The 15,821-nt window shown below is 41.8% G+C and overlaps 6 protein-coding genes across 9 annotated transcripts; 5 read left to right on the top strand and 1 right to left on the bottom strand.

Annotated features, from left to right (window-relative positions):
* Window positions 1-231: 231 nt before the first annotated feature.
* On the top strand, window positions 232-837 carry LOC6556780. The gene is made up of 2 exons (XM_001983538.3): window positions 232-408; window positions 470-837. The coding sequence occupies exons 1-2, from the start codon at window positions 284-286 to the stop codon at window positions 636-638; spliced, it is 294 nt and encodes a 97-aa protein (XP_001983574.1). The 5' UTR covers window positions 232-283; the 3' UTR covers window positions 639-837.
* On the top strand, window positions 662-4,571 carry LOC6556722 (structure-specific endonuclease subunit SLX4). 4 transcript variants are annotated; one of them, XM_032740689.2, is made up of 5 exons: window positions 662-726; window positions 864-1,381; window positions 1,440-2,330; window positions 2,388-2,432; window positions 2,492-4,571. In XM_032740689.2, the coding sequence occupies exons 1-5, from the start codon at window positions 662-664 to the stop codon at window positions 4,474-4,476; spliced, it is 3,504 nt and encodes a 1,167-aa protein (XP_032596580.1). In that variant the 3' UTR covers window positions 4,477-4,571. The 4 variants fall into 4 exon arrangements, with proteins under 4 accessions (XP_032596580.1, XP_001983575.1, XP_032596622.1 ...); XM_001983539.3 differs by having other exon boundaries at window positions 2,486-4,571; XM_032740731.2 differs by having other exon boundaries at window positions 2,393-2,432; window positions 2,486-2,552.
* A 989-nt stretch (window positions 4,572-5,560) lies between these two features.
* On the top strand, window positions 5,561-7,056 carry LOC6556753 (ADP-ribosylation factor-like protein 5A). Its single transcript, XM_001983541.2, has one exon. The coding sequence runs from the start codon at window positions 6,107-6,109 to the stop codon at window positions 6,644-6,646; it is 540 nt and encodes a 179-aa protein (XP_001983577.1). The 5' UTR covers window positions 5,561-6,106; the 3' UTR covers window positions 6,647-7,056.
* Window positions 7,057-7,337: 281 nt separating this feature from the next.
* LOC6558216 (ras-related protein Rab-43) lies at window positions 7,338-8,624 on the bottom strand. The gene is made up of 4 exons (XM_001983542.2): window positions 8,278-8,624; window positions 8,130-8,214; window positions 7,645-7,901; window positions 7,338-7,584 (listed from the first exon to the last, which is right to left on the bottom strand). The coding sequence occupies exons 1-4, from the start codon at window positions 8,488-8,490 to the stop codon at window positions 7,480-7,482; spliced, it is 660 nt and encodes a 219-aa protein (XP_001983578.1). The 5' UTR covers window positions 8,491-8,624; the 3' UTR covers window positions 7,338-7,479.
* A 574-nt stretch (window positions 8,625-9,198) lies between these two features.
* Window positions 9,199-10,292, top strand: LOC6558301 (glutathione S-transferase 1). The gene has a single exon (XM_001983543.2). The coding sequence runs from the start codon at window positions 9,579-9,581 to the stop codon at window positions 10,236-10,238; it is 660 nt and encodes a 219-aa protein (XP_001983579.1). The 5' UTR covers window positions 9,199-9,578; the 3' UTR covers window positions 10,239-10,292.
* Window positions 10,293-14,616: 4,324 nt separating this feature from the next.
* Window positions 14,617-15,802, top strand: LOC6556769. The gene is made up of 3 exons (XM_001983544.1): window positions 14,617-14,923; window positions 14,986-15,388; window positions 15,487-15,802. Exons 1-3 carry the CDS (start codon window positions 14,617-14,619, stop codon window positions 15,800-15,802), a joined length of 1,026 nt encoding a protein of 341 aa, XP_001983580.1.
* The last annotated feature ends 19 nt before the right edge of the window (window positions 15,803-15,821 follow it).

The raw sequence follows: 15,821 nt of genomic DNA, 5'->3' as shown, positions 1-15,821 counted from the left end.
GTTAGTGCGCCAGGGCTACCAAACATAAATATCACTATTAATTACATGCTTTTCAATAAAACACTATAATTTAGTGCACAAAAACGTGTAGATCATTCGATTTTTTTTTAAATATTTATTGAGATTTGTTAAATTTGTTAAGTGACAAACACATTTGCATCTCGTGCTTTCGATTTCAATTGATGTGCAGCCCTGGTCAATTTGGATAATTTCGCAATATGAATTTTGTTTAGTTTTTACGGTCAGCGTAAAATGTGTATTTAATTATATAATCGGCTTGGTGATGGCATCCATTGATACAAACAAGCGCAAACCCAGACGCACACAAGGCACTCCATCATTTGCATACCGGAATCGTTTCGCCTATGCACTGCTTGCCGCCGGCTCGCTGCTCTTTGGCATTTGGAGGTGAGTGAAATGAAGAAAAGCCGAAATTGTAGTTGTTAAACAAATTGAAATCTTTCCACAGCTTGACGCCCATGCAACGCATTGCCAACGAGAAGCTGTGCAAGAAACTATTGACCCCCAGCGAAGAGGAGCAGGATCGTCGTGCGCTGTTTGAGTTCGCTGCCCCACGTCCTGGAAAATTCATCCGTGAAGCAATCGAGGAGAGCGAAAATCTGCGCACGGAACGCTAAAAACAAAAACAATAAGAACAAAAATGGATAGGCAAACGCGGAGAGCAAACTTTAAGAAACTACAAGAGCCAGCGAGCAGAAAGCTGCGGTAAGGTAGCACCAGAGAGAGAGAGAGAGAGAGAGAGATCTGTTGACCACCAAGATACATCCTGTCTTTAATTAGTTATTAACTAATAAAATGTAATAGTTTATGCTAAAACGACTCGTTTTTCTGCTCACTTAAAGCTCAACGCGCAGCAACAAGGCGGCCACTTTGTCAGACTTTTTCAATACACCCGAGGATATCAGCAATGAGCAGCAGGAGCAGCTGCCGTCAGACAAGGATGAGCCAGAAGCCAAGAAAACACGTGAAATGCGAGAGATTTCGCCGCCGGCTGTAAGCAAGCCCAAAAAGGCGCCCAAGCTGAAAACGACTGCAACCCAACAGCGAAGAGGACGCGGTGGGTCGCGTGGACGCAGCAAACAGCAGCCGAGCATCAGTGATTTCCTGCGCAACGAGCAGCTCTTCGCGGAGGTAACCGCTCAGCATTGTATCGCCGACAATTTCAGTCCGAATGACATTGAAATGGCGCTGGCATTGTCCAAATCGGAGGCAGAGAAATATGGTCGATTGCGACTGGAGGACACAACGCAGGAGGAACAAGAGGAAGTGGTTGATCTGCTCGATGCACAGGATGATCAGTCCACTGAGAATGTGCGTCGCAAGCTACAAAAATACGGATTTCGCACAGCCGCCAAGGCGGGTGAGTTAGTCGGCTGCTGTTACTCCTAATCTGATGATTAAAAGTGATTTATTTATAGACTACAATATGCTGACGTTTGCATCATTGCCTGGTGGCAAGCGGGGTAAGCGCTGCAAGTGGGCCAATAAATTTACACCACTCACATTACGCAATCCCGTGGAGCAGCTGAAGAAGCTGGATGCCAAGATAGCTGCTCTAATGGCGCAACAAGTGCGAACCAAACTGCCAGCCGCAGAGGATCAGATTCCATTTGAACTGATCAGCTCAGTGCTGCAGCGATTGAAAGCCACTGGCGAATATCGGATAACCCACGAACCGAGCGAGGAATCCTTGGCGAATCTGAGTGCATATTATGTGCAGGATTTGTTTGAAGTTAGTCGCACGCCGGCGCATCATCTGCTGAAAAACTGGGCGGCCATTCAGGGACGTGATTTGTCACCAAAGCGACCCAGTAAGGAGAGTCTGCGACGCAAACAGCAATTGGAGCAGGTCTATTCAGAGTTGGAGGCGCATTTTGGGGCGACTGCCGAGAAGGAGGAATTGGATGAGTTGGAGCTGCTGCTAGCCGATAATCTGATACAGGATAATAGTCAAACAACAGTTGATAAGTGCGTTAAGGATGCGATAGAGGATAAGAATAAGGAGCAAATCTCATTGAGCATTAACAGCAGTCCTTTGAAAGAGCCACCCGACAAGCGTCAAAGAATTATGCAGGATTTCAGCATTGATAAGGAGAACATGCAGCCAAGCACTTCATCAAAGCTATCCCTGCCGACACAAAGCACTCGCTGCACTTCACCCGATCTCTTTGCTGATTCGGATGAGGATGAGCACGATATTGAAATGCCATCCGCATGCAGCAAGGAGATGCAAAACTTTTCTTTAAAGGTTTACAAGGACATAAGCACAACTGAGATCAACTGCTACGAGATTTACTCCAGTGATGAAGGTAAGAAAAATAACCAAAATCCCAACAAAGATTAAAGAGAATTGTATTTTGTTTTAGTGAAGATTGTTCCAGATGCTAAGCTGGAGAGGACAAGCATTGAACGTGAGCACTTTATACTTATCTTATTATCCTGACATAATATTTGCATCTTCCAGCACCAGTTGAAGAGGGTTTCATCGATCTCACACAGGAGGAAGATTCACCAGAACGTGTCCTCAACACCACTTCAAGTCCATCTCTTTTTGAGCAACAAATTTTTGCACCGAGTCCAACAATGGATTCTGAAGAGGAAGCCGATGCGCTGGCAAACGATTCAAGTGTTCAGGCGGCTGATTGCGAAATATCGGATGAGTTATATGCAAAATACGCTAACAAAACAACGCGAGACTTTGACATAAGCTCCGCAACTGAATCTAAACCGGATGATAACTCGTTTAACCTGAGCTCAACAAGTGCCACCAAGTCATTGTCAACAATATCATTCCCCGTGGCCACCAACTCCAATTCCTGTAAGGATCTCTCATTCAGCTTTACACAATTGGACAGCACTAAGCAAACATTCCAGCGCAGTTTTAGCTTGACGCAATCTCCAAGGGAGAGTTTACAGTGGAAGCACAGCTTCAAGAGTCCTGCCTCCACATTCACCTCACCCTTTAGCCAATCGGTTGAGAAACCCGTCTCCACATTCACTTCCCCCTTCAGTCAATCGGATGCGAGTATTGATTTGACGCAGGACAGTTGCGAGGATGAGGATAATGAGGGTATCCTGCTCTCTGATGATGAAATCAATTATTCCATTTGGAAGGCAGATGAAACGTGTCGCGATTTGGCGGATGAAAGCAGCAGTGGCAATGAAAGCACTTGCAATGCATCCCTTTCTAAAAGGAAAACTGTGCCTTATTTTAGAACTACAGAGGATTTGGATGCATTTCTGGCTGCTTCGTCTGCGGCTTCCATTAAATCCTGCAATTCTCGCTCGCCCAATAAGAGCGCTTTGAGCAAGGAGCGTGCCGAGTTTGGTATACTAGATGCGGCCATCTCCCAGCCATTTACGCTCTCCCAGCCAGCAAGTCCAACGAAGGCAGCTGACACATCCCAACTACCTATAGACTGGGCGGAGGCATCATTTCTAGAGACGCCACCAGAGGCGCCAGTAAAACGCTACTCCAGCAGCTGCAGTCATAAATTTAAAGATCTATTGCGGCACATCTCAGAGCCTGCCAAGCCTATTGAAGATGCTGAAGATGATGAGATTGATGAGTTTGATCGTTTGGTCTTCCAGCACAGCAAAGATACAACAGTTGACACAATGCCAAGTGGATTAGATCGACTGCTAATGGGCGAGATTAATGTGGACAGCCTGCCTGAGCCAGTGGCGGTGCCTGTCAGTCCGGCAAAAGTGACGGATGTCTCCGAGAAGTTGGAGCTAAACGGTCAGGTGTACAATGTATCCATTTGTCAGACGCCCAAACCGGATTTTGTGCATCTTAGCGAAGCGGAGCTGTTGCAGCAGCTCTATAATTATGGCATTAAGCCACTGAAACGCAAACAGGCCGTCAAATTGCTGGAATACATCTATAATCAGACGCATCCCATTATGCTGCCGCCACAGGAGCAACCACAATCCGATCGCTTGCTTCACTCACGCTCCAAATCTACGCCGGTGAATGGAAGCACAAACAAATCACATGTTCCGCTGCTGCATAATCCCAGTGCTGATTGCCTGACACCCACAGAAGCTCCCCCAAATCTTAACCACAAATTTAGGGATGCTCCTGGCACGGAGCTGTTGCGTTTCTCGCAGGCTGTGCCTCCTGCTCTCTGCGATGACTTTGAGTGCTATGTGCTGCAAACGAATGTGAGCAAGAAGACGCCACAACCATTGCTGCCCCTTCACATTGCTTGGCACAATCTGCTCTGCGCCAATCCACGTCTGCACGAGAGTGTGCTCATGTTTGAGCCCATTGACTTGCAGGAGATTTATTTATATCTTAAGCAGCTGGGACATCGCTATGATCCCAAAGAGCTCAAGTGTTTCTTTGACAGACGCTGCATCATTTTCCGTTATGAGCTGGCTCCGCCAGCGAAACCGGCTCAAAGACACATCAGAAAACCCAAATCCAAGAAACCTGGTTTGAAGTCTTAGCAGATTATACGATAATGTTTAGTGATTATTTTTTATGTTTAAAATTGTAATTCTTGTTTATTAATTATGTAATTAGTTTGAACATCACATTGTTATTCAGCCTTTTTGGCATCTTTAATTATGATAAGCATTTAGTACTTTGCATTTCCAGATTGAAATATATACGAAACTTTTGTTATTAAATGTGTATTCCGCCGAGAAATTGATCGATTACCACTTCCAGGATGCGCTCCACATTCGGTGAGGGTATCAGCTCATCCATCATTACTATTTCATTTCTCGTATACTTTTCGATATTCTCAAAACGTGATTTTTTCGGCTGCTTGCCTTTCAAATACTTCTCACATTTTTCTGCAAGCTTTTCAGTGAATTCCAGATCCAGCTCTAGATCGGTTATGGGATCTGTCAGAAATTCGTAGCACGTGAGAAACGTATCCAGGACATTCATTTTCAACAATAATAATTTACAAACTCATATTTTTAACATTCATATTCTGAACTGAGCGTAGAGCCTACTTTGTGTGCATTGTTGAATTTAAGCGTAATTTCAAACATAAGTTAACAGAATGAGAGCAGAAAATAGTCTGGCAGCGCTGAACTGCCTGCATTCGATAGCAGGCATCGCGAAGCGCGAAAGCATCTTGATCGCTGATGAGCTCCGTTATATCGGACCTTATTCAGATTATTTTACAATCAGATAAACAATTAGCCAGTTAGTTGTTAGTTTCCAATTTGAAATTATAGCAAGAATAAGCATTTGAATATGCTCCCTGGTTCGCCTATCCCATCATAAACACAGAAATAATCGATAGCTATTGATAGGCAGCAGCTGTTAAATGATGTCTCTCTTACAGACGTATTGCAATCTGTTAGATTCAATTTAAAGAATTATTCCCTTTTTCTCTTAACCTAGACACCGTTTAGATAAAATGCTGTCCAGCAAACCATTAAGTAGGCGAATCTGCACCGAATCGCTATTAGGAAATACACATTTTGCAATTAGTTGTCACAGGTGAACAGCGAGCGACGACCAAGTAATTAACAGAACAATAACATTTGAGCAATTTGTTAACATTTCCAGAGTGCCCACAGCAGCTGTGGATGTCACTGTGGTGAGCAAACAGAAGAAAAGGAGAAACACAGCAGAAACACACACACAAATCTGAAGACCTAAAGCACAACCAAAATCTTCGTGCAAAACATTACAATACAACAACAATAACAACAAGTGTGCAACGCTAAAAAAAACAATCAAATATAACCAGAAGTGCAGCATAGTGATGCGTACCTGTCGCCGTCGTCGTCGAGTGTGATCCGAGTGTGAGTGCATAATTTACAGTTTGGCCTTCCTTCCCCTGCGCGCAACACCAACAACAAAGGCATCGTGAACGACTCACACGCTTACGCACACACACATACTCACGCGCAGCACACACAGACGCGCGCACGCACGCATACTAAGCCAAAAGAGCCATAGACGTTGTGTATGTGTATGTCTGTCTATATATACACGGATGTACATATGCGCATAGATTGCGATATTTGCGATTGTGTTTTGTCACCAATTAACAATAACAATAACAACTACAACGACAACGACAACAACAAGTAAATAACAACAAAATTTGAAATGGGCCTGCTACTATCGCGTTTATGGCGCATGTTTGGCAACGAGGAGCACAAACTGGTAATGGTTGGCCTCGACAATGCGGGCAAAACAACAATACTCTATCAGTTTCTGATGAACGAAGTGGTCCACACGAGTCCAACGATTGGCTCCAATGTCGAGGAGGTCGTCTGGCGGAATATTCACTTTCTTGTCTGGGATTTGGGTGGACAGCAGAGTTTGCGGGCGGCATGGAGCACTTACTATACGAATACAGAGCTGGTCATTATGGTGATCGATTCAACGGATCGGGAACGTTTGGCTGTCACACGGGAGGAACTGTATCGCATGCTGCAGCATGAGGATTTGAGTAAGGCAAGTCTGTTGGTGTATGCCAATAAGCAGGATCTCAAGGGTGCTATGTCGGCGGCGGAAATCTCAAGGCAATTGGATCTGACGTCGATTAAGAAGCATCAGTGGCACATACAGGCGTGTTGTGCGCTAACCGGCGAGGGATTGTATCAGGGACTCGAATGGGTTGCACAGCGCATTAAAAACAAATGACACGTCACGTCGTCGTGACGGACGGACATCGAACGGATGCACCGAGCAGGGGGCCTAGCTTATAGTGTTAATCATTTAATTTAGACAAATAAATCAATTTTTATATATGTATACTAAAAAACTAAACTAAACTATGTAAAGACATCAGCTCTAATTATAATGTGAAATCTGATAGTGTTTGTTAAAAACGAAATCATCTTGTTTGTTGCAAAGAGCAAAGCAAGGCAAAAGCCAAAATCAACTTTTGAAAATCAGTGCTTTAGTTTTTAAACTCCCACACACGCATCGCCCTCAAAACAAAACAAAAAACATAAATCATTGTTTAATTAAGCTATGCTAATTTGTAAGATGGAATCAGCCAATTAAATACTTCCAATAAATTTATAAAATAAACAAGTTTATTTCCCAAATTGTTTTGTTTTGTAAGTTATAATACATACATAGAAGTTGGACGTATTTCTTTTTACTGTTACTGAACTGAACATTTGCATTGTAATTGACGTCGTTAATTGCATTGCATACATTGTTGTGTTGTTTGTTGGATGTGTTAAATGTGTGAGATTGTTTTGTACTCTAGCCACCAAAATGAGATATATATATATATATATATATGTACGTATATGTAAAATGAATAAATTAAGTTTTGCTACTCGCCACGCCTCGAGTAGACACAAAAAATTAACAACTTTAGTTTAGGATTATTACAAAAATTATATATATATATAAATATAAATACTACAATATAGCCACACGAAAACTTGATCACATAATAAATGAAGAAAATAATAATAATAAAAAAAACAAGAAAACAAACAAAATTGAGATGTCAATGTTTATGTGAGATTGCAGGAGCTGCTACAGCTCTTAAGGGGCTTGCTCTGGCCGAGCTGCACGGTATTATCATCTATGGCCTGGACACTGTTCGAATCGTGCTGGCGCTGCACAGAATATGGAGAACAATTAAAGCAATTGTTGAGCAAATATGTTGCAAGTTGTACCTTAAGTTCGGTGGCCAAGCAGCGAAAGGCATCTTCGACGTTGGTATTCTCCTTGGCGGATGTTTCCATAACAAATAGGATTTCAGGTATATACTGACACATTTGGCGCGCCTCCTCAAAGTCCACCTCGCGCTCCTCCTCGAGATCACATTTATTGCCAATCAGTATGATGAGCACATTGGAAGCCGTATATCTGCGCACCTCCTCAATCCACTTCTGCAGATTCGCAAACGTTGCACGCTTCGTGATGTCATACACTGTTAATTATAGAAATATGTATACATATGTATCAATTAAAGTGGCACTCCATAGACGAAACGATAACGATGCTGCCAGGGGCTATTAACAATCAATGCAATTATAAACATTCAAGTGAGCGACTTCTTATCACGGGCCATGACAAAGTGCCCCCACGGGTCAAAAGATAACGTTTACTGCAATGACGAATGGTTTGCCCAATTATATTCTTGGATTTAGTCACTCACCAATTATAACGCCGTTGTTGGCGCGATAATAGCTCTGAGTAATGGTGCGAAAGCGCTCCTGTCCAGCCGTATCCCAGATTTGTAGCTAAAATAACAATAATAATCATATGCATTATCTATTTGTCTTTGGGGAGTGCTCTGACTTTACCTTGACTTGTTTGCCCTCGACTTCAATGGTTTTCATTGAGAAGTCAACGCCAATGGTATTCCCATGTCGCTCCACATAGTTGCCCGTCTTGAAGCGTTGCAATATAGATGTTTTACCCGTACAACAATCACCAATTAGCACAATTTTAAAGAGGAAATCAAAATTGTCCTCATTTGGCAGTGCCATCAATGTTTGTGGATTGCGCGCCGTCATTTTCTGGCCCAGCCAAGGAGCGTAGCGCCACCTTCAGCGTTGCTGGTGCTGGTTGCGTTTGCAATTTACTTGTTATTTAGCATGGAAAATGTTTAATTTATTTGTTTTAACTCGCTGATACTAATGAAAATGCGTTGCACAAAGACTATGTTGTGGTGCCCTGTCAACATTTCAAAGCGGGTATATCGTTTCGAATAGCAATTCAATTTAACAAATATGCTGACATGTTTTAATTATCATTCAATATAATCGTACACGTTATCATCATTCATCACATACTTGTCATGTATCTCCTTTTTAATTTTCAAGTATAGTTAGCAATTTAATAATAAATATCCTCTTATTGTGGACATTGCGGGGTATTTTATTATTCATGACTCTGTTCATTTCATTTTTCGTTGCTTGCAGGTGTGTGCTAGCTGGTGACATTATACAGTACTGTTAATACTGCGTTTGACAGCACTGTTTTTTATCTAACGCGCATTTTTATGTGATTTAAATGCCAGCTGGGAGCAAACACCTCAAATGATAATAATAACGAAATCGAAAGTTAGCTTTGTAAATTAAAAAAAAACGACGTGCATTAATGATAAGTAATACAAGATCAGCTACATGTATTAATGCTAAGAGATTACAGTAATAATCACTTGTTATCTTTGTGTATTTTCTAATCAATAACATTCCGATAAGATAGCCATAAAGTGTTATATAATACATATATTTATTTACTTATATTGCGCGCGATTGTATTATATTATATGTATGTTATAAATACATATATTTTATGTATATTGTATAAAATTGAGTTTCCCATCATATTACATATGTATTTCATATACATATTTGCTGCAGTTGAATGCTGACAAATGTGCAAGTCATGCGTACGTAAACAAAAATTTTATTTATATCAATTGTGTGTCCGATTCTGTTATGAAAGCTTTTCTAAATTGTGTCTCTCTCAAAAAAAGCTCGCCCAGCATTACTTAAATGAAGCCTCAAAAATGATGTTCTCTTGTCAGTAATAAAACCCGTAGCCGGCAACACCCCAATTTCAATTCTGTTCCGTTCTGCCTGTTTTGGTTGACATCATGCCGAAATTAGTGCTGTATGGCCTGGACTTGAGTCCTCCAGTGCGTGCCTGTCTTCTGACATTTCGCGCCCTCGATCTACCGTTCGAATACAAGAATGTGAATCTGCTGGCTGCCGAGCATTTGAGCGAGGAATTTCTCAAGAAGAATCCACAGCACACAGTGCCCTTGCTGGATGATGATGGCACATTCATTTGGGATTCGCATGCGATTTGCAGCTATCTGGTGGATAAGTATGGCAAATCGGATGCACTGTACCCCAAGGATTTGGTAAAGCGAGCGCTTTTGCAGCAACGTTTGTATTTCGATGCTAGCATTCTCTTTCCCTCGCTGAGGAACATCAGTTTGCCATTCTTCTTCAAGAAGGAAACTCAGGTGCCCCAAGAGAAGATCGACAATGTGCGCGAAGGGTACGAGCATCTGGAGAAATTTATCGGCGATAATCTCTATGTGACGGGTAATTCGCTGACCATTGCGGACTTCTGCTGTGCAGCAACGATGTCCTCACTGGTGGCTGTTTTGGATGTTGATGCCGTTAAATATCCAAAGATGCACGCCTGGCTGGATCGTCTGGCAAAGCTGCCATACTATCACGAGGCCAATACTGTTGGTGCCGAGAAGTACGTCAACATCATAAAGAACGCATTTACAATTGTTTAAGTTGATTCGATTGAAATGAATTATATCAAATATACATAAATCAAGTTTCACATATTTCATACGGCATTTTATTACTTTTTAACAATCGATAACAAATAAAAGCTTGGTTTCTTATCGCCGAGCTCTGTACAGCACTGGTTTTGCGCTGGGTGGCAGCACTGTTTCACAAACTGCGCGCGCATGCCCCTGTTTAAATAACAGTTCACAGCTCTTAGCCATTATGCAAGACAATCGGTTTTGGATAGCGGCTTATTTAAATGAGACAATGGCAAATGGAAAGCGTTTGACTGTGCGAAATTATGTCAATCATCGCCTGATAGGCTTCATTAAAGCGGCCCTCACGTACTCTGATAACGTTTAATTGTATTTACATGTGGCTTAATAAATTTTCACCACGTACTTAATGATGGCGCCATTTAAGCTACCAAAATCGACTTAATTGAGCTGTAAATATTTACAACGACTTACAAATATTTCTCGGCAAATTTTCCCCAATGAAATGTTAACTGCTTTTCCATATGCAGAACCTTGACCTAGATGTATTTATATACTTACTGAGGCTATTATAACTATGTGAATTATTACATTCAGACAAAAAATTCTTGAGACCAGAATACTATATCATAAAACTCCTACAATCGCTCGATAGATGAGTTTTTATATGTTGGCGTGTTAGCACCTGTCTTCTTGAAAAACTTCTTGATTTAGACTCACTTTCAAAAACGCAACGGAAGTTGGCATCTTCATCAGCTGGTTACGAATCAGGCACACGCCCGACTAGATTAGGCCACAAAAACATGTTCTATAACATGTTCTCAATCAACTGAAATGCAAAATAGACAAGCGGCTGGGACAACTGGCCAAACGCCTTCGAACGCCACGATTGCCAAGTGGATTGGAAAACCGCAACAAATGTTGTGTGTATTGTGGTATTTGATATATACGCACTCTCGTTTTATTTCGCTTGGAAAGTTAAAAAGCCTGGTCGAGATATTCTATTCGCGATGCTACTTAGTTATGCACAATGAAACCAACTATCGTCTGGCGCCTGGCGACCCACATCTGTTTGAGGACCATGACTCATTTGCAGCTCGGCTGCACTTCCTAGCACACCCAGCAAGGTACTCCTGAGTAACTTATACACTTGAACAAATTTGTGAATATACATGAGTATTTCGCTTTAGATTTGGAGCTCAAAAATTTGATTGTTTCTTCTTTACAGGGCTTCTTCATTCATGAAATTTTTAGTTTTATTAATTAATAATCACTTTCCTTGCTGGTTCTAGTCTACAATTTGTTTTCTATGTGTAGCTGAATTGTGGAGGCCTCGTCTATCGCTGTTTGTTTTGGGGTAAGAGGAAATTCAACCAACTCACACACATACTCACACACACACACTCTCACAGTCACTTCTTAAGCTATATGGCCAATGAATGCCTTAGTCAACAGCATGTTTTTCAACTGGTTTGTCGTTTTGGCCTTTGGGTAGCTTCTGCCAATGTCTCGCCTGCTGACGCCGCCCCCTTCTTGCCCCTTCATGCATTCCCCTTGTGCATTGACTTCGTCTTTTGGCGCTACTTTTATCGCTGGCCACAGTTGCTGGCCGCTTTAGTTGAATTTCAAACGTTTGCGCGCGCGGTTGTTTTTTGCTTGCCCAAACAGAGTCGTGCAATTCTAATAACGGTCTACAGGCGAAGGATAAAACGGTCGAAGAAGTGAAAAATCGTGTCAAGAATTTTATGCCGAACCTCTAGAAATCATAGACTTGAAAAGTGAGTTTGAACCGAGCTTAACCTACGGCGGCGAGAGTGGATCTCTTTTTTTAACTCTGCAAAGTGGGTCAAGGAGCAGTCTTGCAGTTTTAGACATATTTGCAATTGGCTGATAACAGAGCACAGCTTATGTAAGCAGCCATAGAATGTATAATCAAAAAGAAAAGGAAAACAAAACAAAAAAAAACACAACTATAAAAATTTGTCAAGACTTTCTACCAGTACTTTTGAATTGATTGGATTTTGAGGTTTGATATCATTGGTAATTTTCACATGCGCATCACGAACCGATTGCCTGATGGACTGACAGTAAGCGATGCGAGTGTTCAACACTTGCACTTTCATTTGCCCAATTGCCTTTCCCAAATGTTGAGTGTTGTTTTTGTTTCTGTTTCTAATTAATTATGCAGCGCCATTCGCTTCGGCAGTTTCGCAATCTACAAGCCATAAAAAACAAAAGACTTAGGACACGAACTTGCTTGACGTCTTGCATATACTATACTATCATGCCGTTGCTTTTTTGTGTAAATGTCACATAATTAAATTTCATTATTGTTTTTGCTTGCACTCAACCCGTTAACCCAAATTTCAATTTCATTTAAGAATTTTTTTATTGACTGTTTACGCTGCTGGCAAAGAGCAGAGGAGCATTTTGTTTCCGGGTTGCTTCAAATAATTAACTAGTTAAAAAAGTTTTCAACTGCAGTGATTAAATAAATCTTATATTATTTATATATTTTGTTTTAAAAGTCGCAAAACTGCGTTAATAAAATGCCAAAAATGTGTCTTAATAGAGCTGTTATCAAAGTGCGAACAGAGTAATTTGCTTTCGTTGAGTGGATTTCATTTTTTGCTTTTGACGCGTCAAGCAGGAAACCAATTGTCATATATAGTATCGAGGTGTGTATATATGTATGTTATGGCAGTCCAATTAAGAAGAGCTTGCACTAATTCGCCATAAGTTTCAAGAGTCTTTTCACTCTTCTCACTTATCACTGCTCAGCTGCATACCACAGACAAGCAGACAGAAATTGCTTGCTGCGTGCTTGTTGTAGTTGTTGTCGTTGCTGTTGCTGCTGTTTGCCAAAGGCGTTGCTCTGATTTGCTATAGAAATCAAAACAATCCTTAACAACAAAATGCACAGCCATTGGCTGAAGCGCGTCAAAGCAAAAAAAACAGACAGACAGCCAAACTGAGACAGACACATAGACAAGCTGGCACCAACTATGCGTTGCTATTTGTATACCCTCTACCCATTAAAAATGTGTTGCAAACGAGTATCTTGACATTGTGCAAATGTGTGCATACACACATATGTATATATTTAATCAGCAAAAGAGCTAAGACGATAACTCAGCAAACAACTTATGAGTAGAGCTGTGATTAGGATTTTGTATTGTGGTTTGAGGATAGCCGTGTATCAACTTTATATTTGACATGCTATGCAGGGTATTTGCATGTTGATCACTCTTACTTATTGCTGTTTGCTTGCATAGGCATCTAACAACTGGCATTCGCTGACAGTGATATTAAAATGTGCCCAGCACACATTGCAATTTCATCTAGTTTCTGGCACAATTTCTCTGGATGGTTGCACCTGTTGCAGCTGACAGTTAAGTATAGGGGAGAAGCTGTAAACAGGACACGCCCCTTTAATGTGTCTGTCTGCGTCTTGTCATGGTTTTTACACAGCTCATTACTGCTCAATTCATCAATTTATCATTGTGGGTTTAAGGGGAGCTGGCATATTGCTTTAACCCTTGCAGCGAATTTCATCCAAAATATTTGTTTCCATTGGTTTCGAAATCGTGTCTGAACTAGATAAGCAAACTAAACAAACAACCAGTTAGCCTCTGAGAAAGTGCTTTAGAATTTCAACTGGTGCTAGATTTCGACTGTATAGATTTATGCTCAAAGATTACCGGTCTAACGGCTGACTACAATCCTGTGCAACAGGCTGCCTGGCAAGTTGCATCATCCACCACAAGTATTTGATATTGGTGTTGCTGCGGTAAAAGTGCGTCGTGAAATTGGTTGATAAAAGAGAGAGATAGAGAGCGATGGGAAGGAGAAGAGCTAGAGACAGGGAGTGTGAGTGATGGTTAACCAATTTAAAACGTTCCATTTTGGGTGCGTTTGCTCCTTTGGGTGAAATTCGCAGTGAAACTTGTCTCGCCAGAACGAAATGTCAATTTGTTAAGATGCTTTCACTGTTAGCTAAAATAAATAATGCAGCAAATTATAAAATCAATATAACAGAAGCATAGTTAACTAGTTTCTTGAACTCGACGAAGCAGCAGCAGCAGCTCAAACCAAATCGAATTAGGATTGAGGAACAATTGCCGGTCTATAATCAAAAATTGCTGTTAACGATGCTGGCAAAAATAATAAGAGTCGAAGCTTTCCCAAACGAGCCAGAATTCTAATCCGTGTTCGACAAGGAAAACCTGTTGCTTGAGTATGGGGCCATACTTTTGATTCAGCTGAGCAAAAGGCTAATGTTTATAGCTGCTATTATACAAGAATTAAATAATGCTAGGCGAAGCGAGTTCGTTGTCCAAGTCTTTTGTTTTAATTGTTTTTCTTCTTCTGCTGATTATCTAGTATGCGTGTGAACCTCAACAGTCTGCATTTGCTGCTAATGTGCATTAGTCTCTGGACAGCTGCAGCGTTGCATGAAATAAATGCAGAGGCTCAATCACTGTTGGATGCGGACTCAGATACAAATACAGATGCGGATGCAGATGCTCCGCATATACGCAAAAAGCGACTCGTTTGGATAACGGACGATGGACGTTTGGCCTTGCCGCCGGGCACCTCGCTAACATTTACACCCACAATTGCGATGCCCTTGGTGCGACATCCGCCAGAAGGCTTCTTCTCAAACTTGACCATCAGTTTTCCCCTTACAAGTGAGTAGAACGTAGTAAACTTTCAAATTTAATGACTCCATTAACATCGTCATCCATTGCAGTTGACTTTGACAAGCTGGGGCTGACGGACAATCAGAATCCATTGGGTGATTTACCGTTCTTGGCTCGCTCCTTTGGCCATGATGCCGGCCAAATGGTTGGCCAGTATGTGGCACGTTATTTGCACGTGCAGCGACGCAAACGTGATCTGAGCGAGCAGCGCAGTAGCAGCGATAATCCGCATGAGGTGCACGAGGATCTGCTGCAGTATCCAGAACTACCAGCTGGTCTCAAGCACATCTTTCATGGTGGTGAGCGGGTGCTGCTCTATGGCGTTGTGGAGGACTTTTTGGCCACCTTTGGCCTGGATGGCAAGGCGTGTATGCTGCGCACCATCTGCGAGATGCACGCGAGGAGCTTGGAGAAGTTTGGCGTCTTCGGGGAGCTGACCAAGTTGTTTTTAACGTGAGTAGCAGCATTTGAATATTTTAAATAATCAATCAAGCTGATTTAGTCAATTTTCCAATTTTATTATTTATTTATTTTATGATTTATATTTTTAGGGTAACCAAGTCGCCGTTTGCGGAGCTAATACCCGAATATGTGCGGGCGCAGCGTGTGGGAGAGGGCAAGCAAGCACCCGGAGAATGTTTTCCCTACTACAAGGCATGTCCCAAGAGCATATTCAAAGCGCTTACCAACAAATATACAGCACAAGCATACAAAAAATCCACCGCAACAACAAAAACAACAACAACCACCCGACCAGTGGGTGAATACCATGAGCAGCAGGCGGTGCTGTTGCCCAACAGTGCGGAAGAGGTAGAGGAACAACCAACACAGGATAAGAAACTGATCCTCAGTACGGTTTATATGTAATGGAGATTCGATTTCTGGG

The sequence above is a fragment of the Drosophila grimshawi genome, unplaced genomic scaffold, assembly GCF_018153295.1.
Source record: "Drosophila grimshawi isolate 15287-2541.00 unplaced genomic scaffold, ASM1815329v1 contig_44, whole genome shotgun sequence".
NCBI lineage: Eukaryota > Metazoa > Arthropoda > Insecta > Diptera > Drosophilidae > Drosophila > Drosophila grimshawi.
This window is presented reverse-complemented; position numbering and strand designations above follow the sequence as displayed.

Coding starts and splice junctions, on each gene's coding strand:
- LOC6558216 (XM_001983542.2), bottom strand. CDS start 8,490: ATGACGGCGCGCAATCCACAAACATTGATGGCACTGCCAAATGAGGAC. Junction 7,902..8,129: donor CAACAACGGCGTTATAATTG/GTGAGTGACTAA, acceptor TATAATTAACAG/TGTATGACATCACGAAGCGT. Junction 7,585..7,644: donor GCTTGGCCACCGAACTTAAG/GTACAACTTGCA, acceptor TATTCTGTGCAG/CGCCAGCACGATTCGAACAG.
- LOC6556722 (XM_001983539.3), top strand. CDS start 662: ATGGATAGGCAAACGCGGAGAGCAAACTTTAAGAAACTACAAGAGCCA. Junction 727..863: donor CCAGCGAGCAGAAAGCTGCG/GTAAGGTAGCAC, acceptor GCTCACTTAAAG/CTCAACGCGCAGCAACAAGG. Junction 2,331..2,387: donor GATTTACTCCAGTGATGAAG/GTAAGAAAAATA, acceptor ATTTTGTTTTAG/TGAAGATTGTTCCAGATGCT.
- LOC6556769 (XM_001983544.1), top strand. CDS start 14,617: ATGCGTGTGAACCTCAACAGTCTGCATTTGCTGCTAATGTGCATTAGT. Junction 14,924..14,985: donor CATCAGTTTTCCCCTTACAA/GTGAGTAGAACG, acceptor CATCCATTGCAG/TTGACTTTGACAAGCTGGGG. Junction 15,389..15,486: donor CTGACCAAGTTGTTTTTAAC/GTGAGTAGCAGC, acceptor TTATATTTTTAG/GGTAACCAAGTCGCCGTTTG.
- LOC6556780 (XM_001983538.3), top strand. CDS start 284: ATGGCATCCATTGATACAAACAAGCGCAAACCCAGACGCACACAAGGC. Junction 409..469: donor CTGCTCTTTGGCATTTGGAG/GTGAGTGAAATG, acceptor ATCTTTCCACAG/CTTGACGCCCATGCAACGCA.
- LOC6558301 (XM_001983543.2), top strand. CDS start 9,579: ATGCCGAAATTAGTGCTGTATGGCCTGGACTTGAGTCCTCCAGTGCGT.
- LOC6556753 (XM_001983541.2), top strand. CDS start 6,107: ATGGGCCTGCTACTATCGCGTTTATGGCGCATGTTTGGCAACGAGGAG.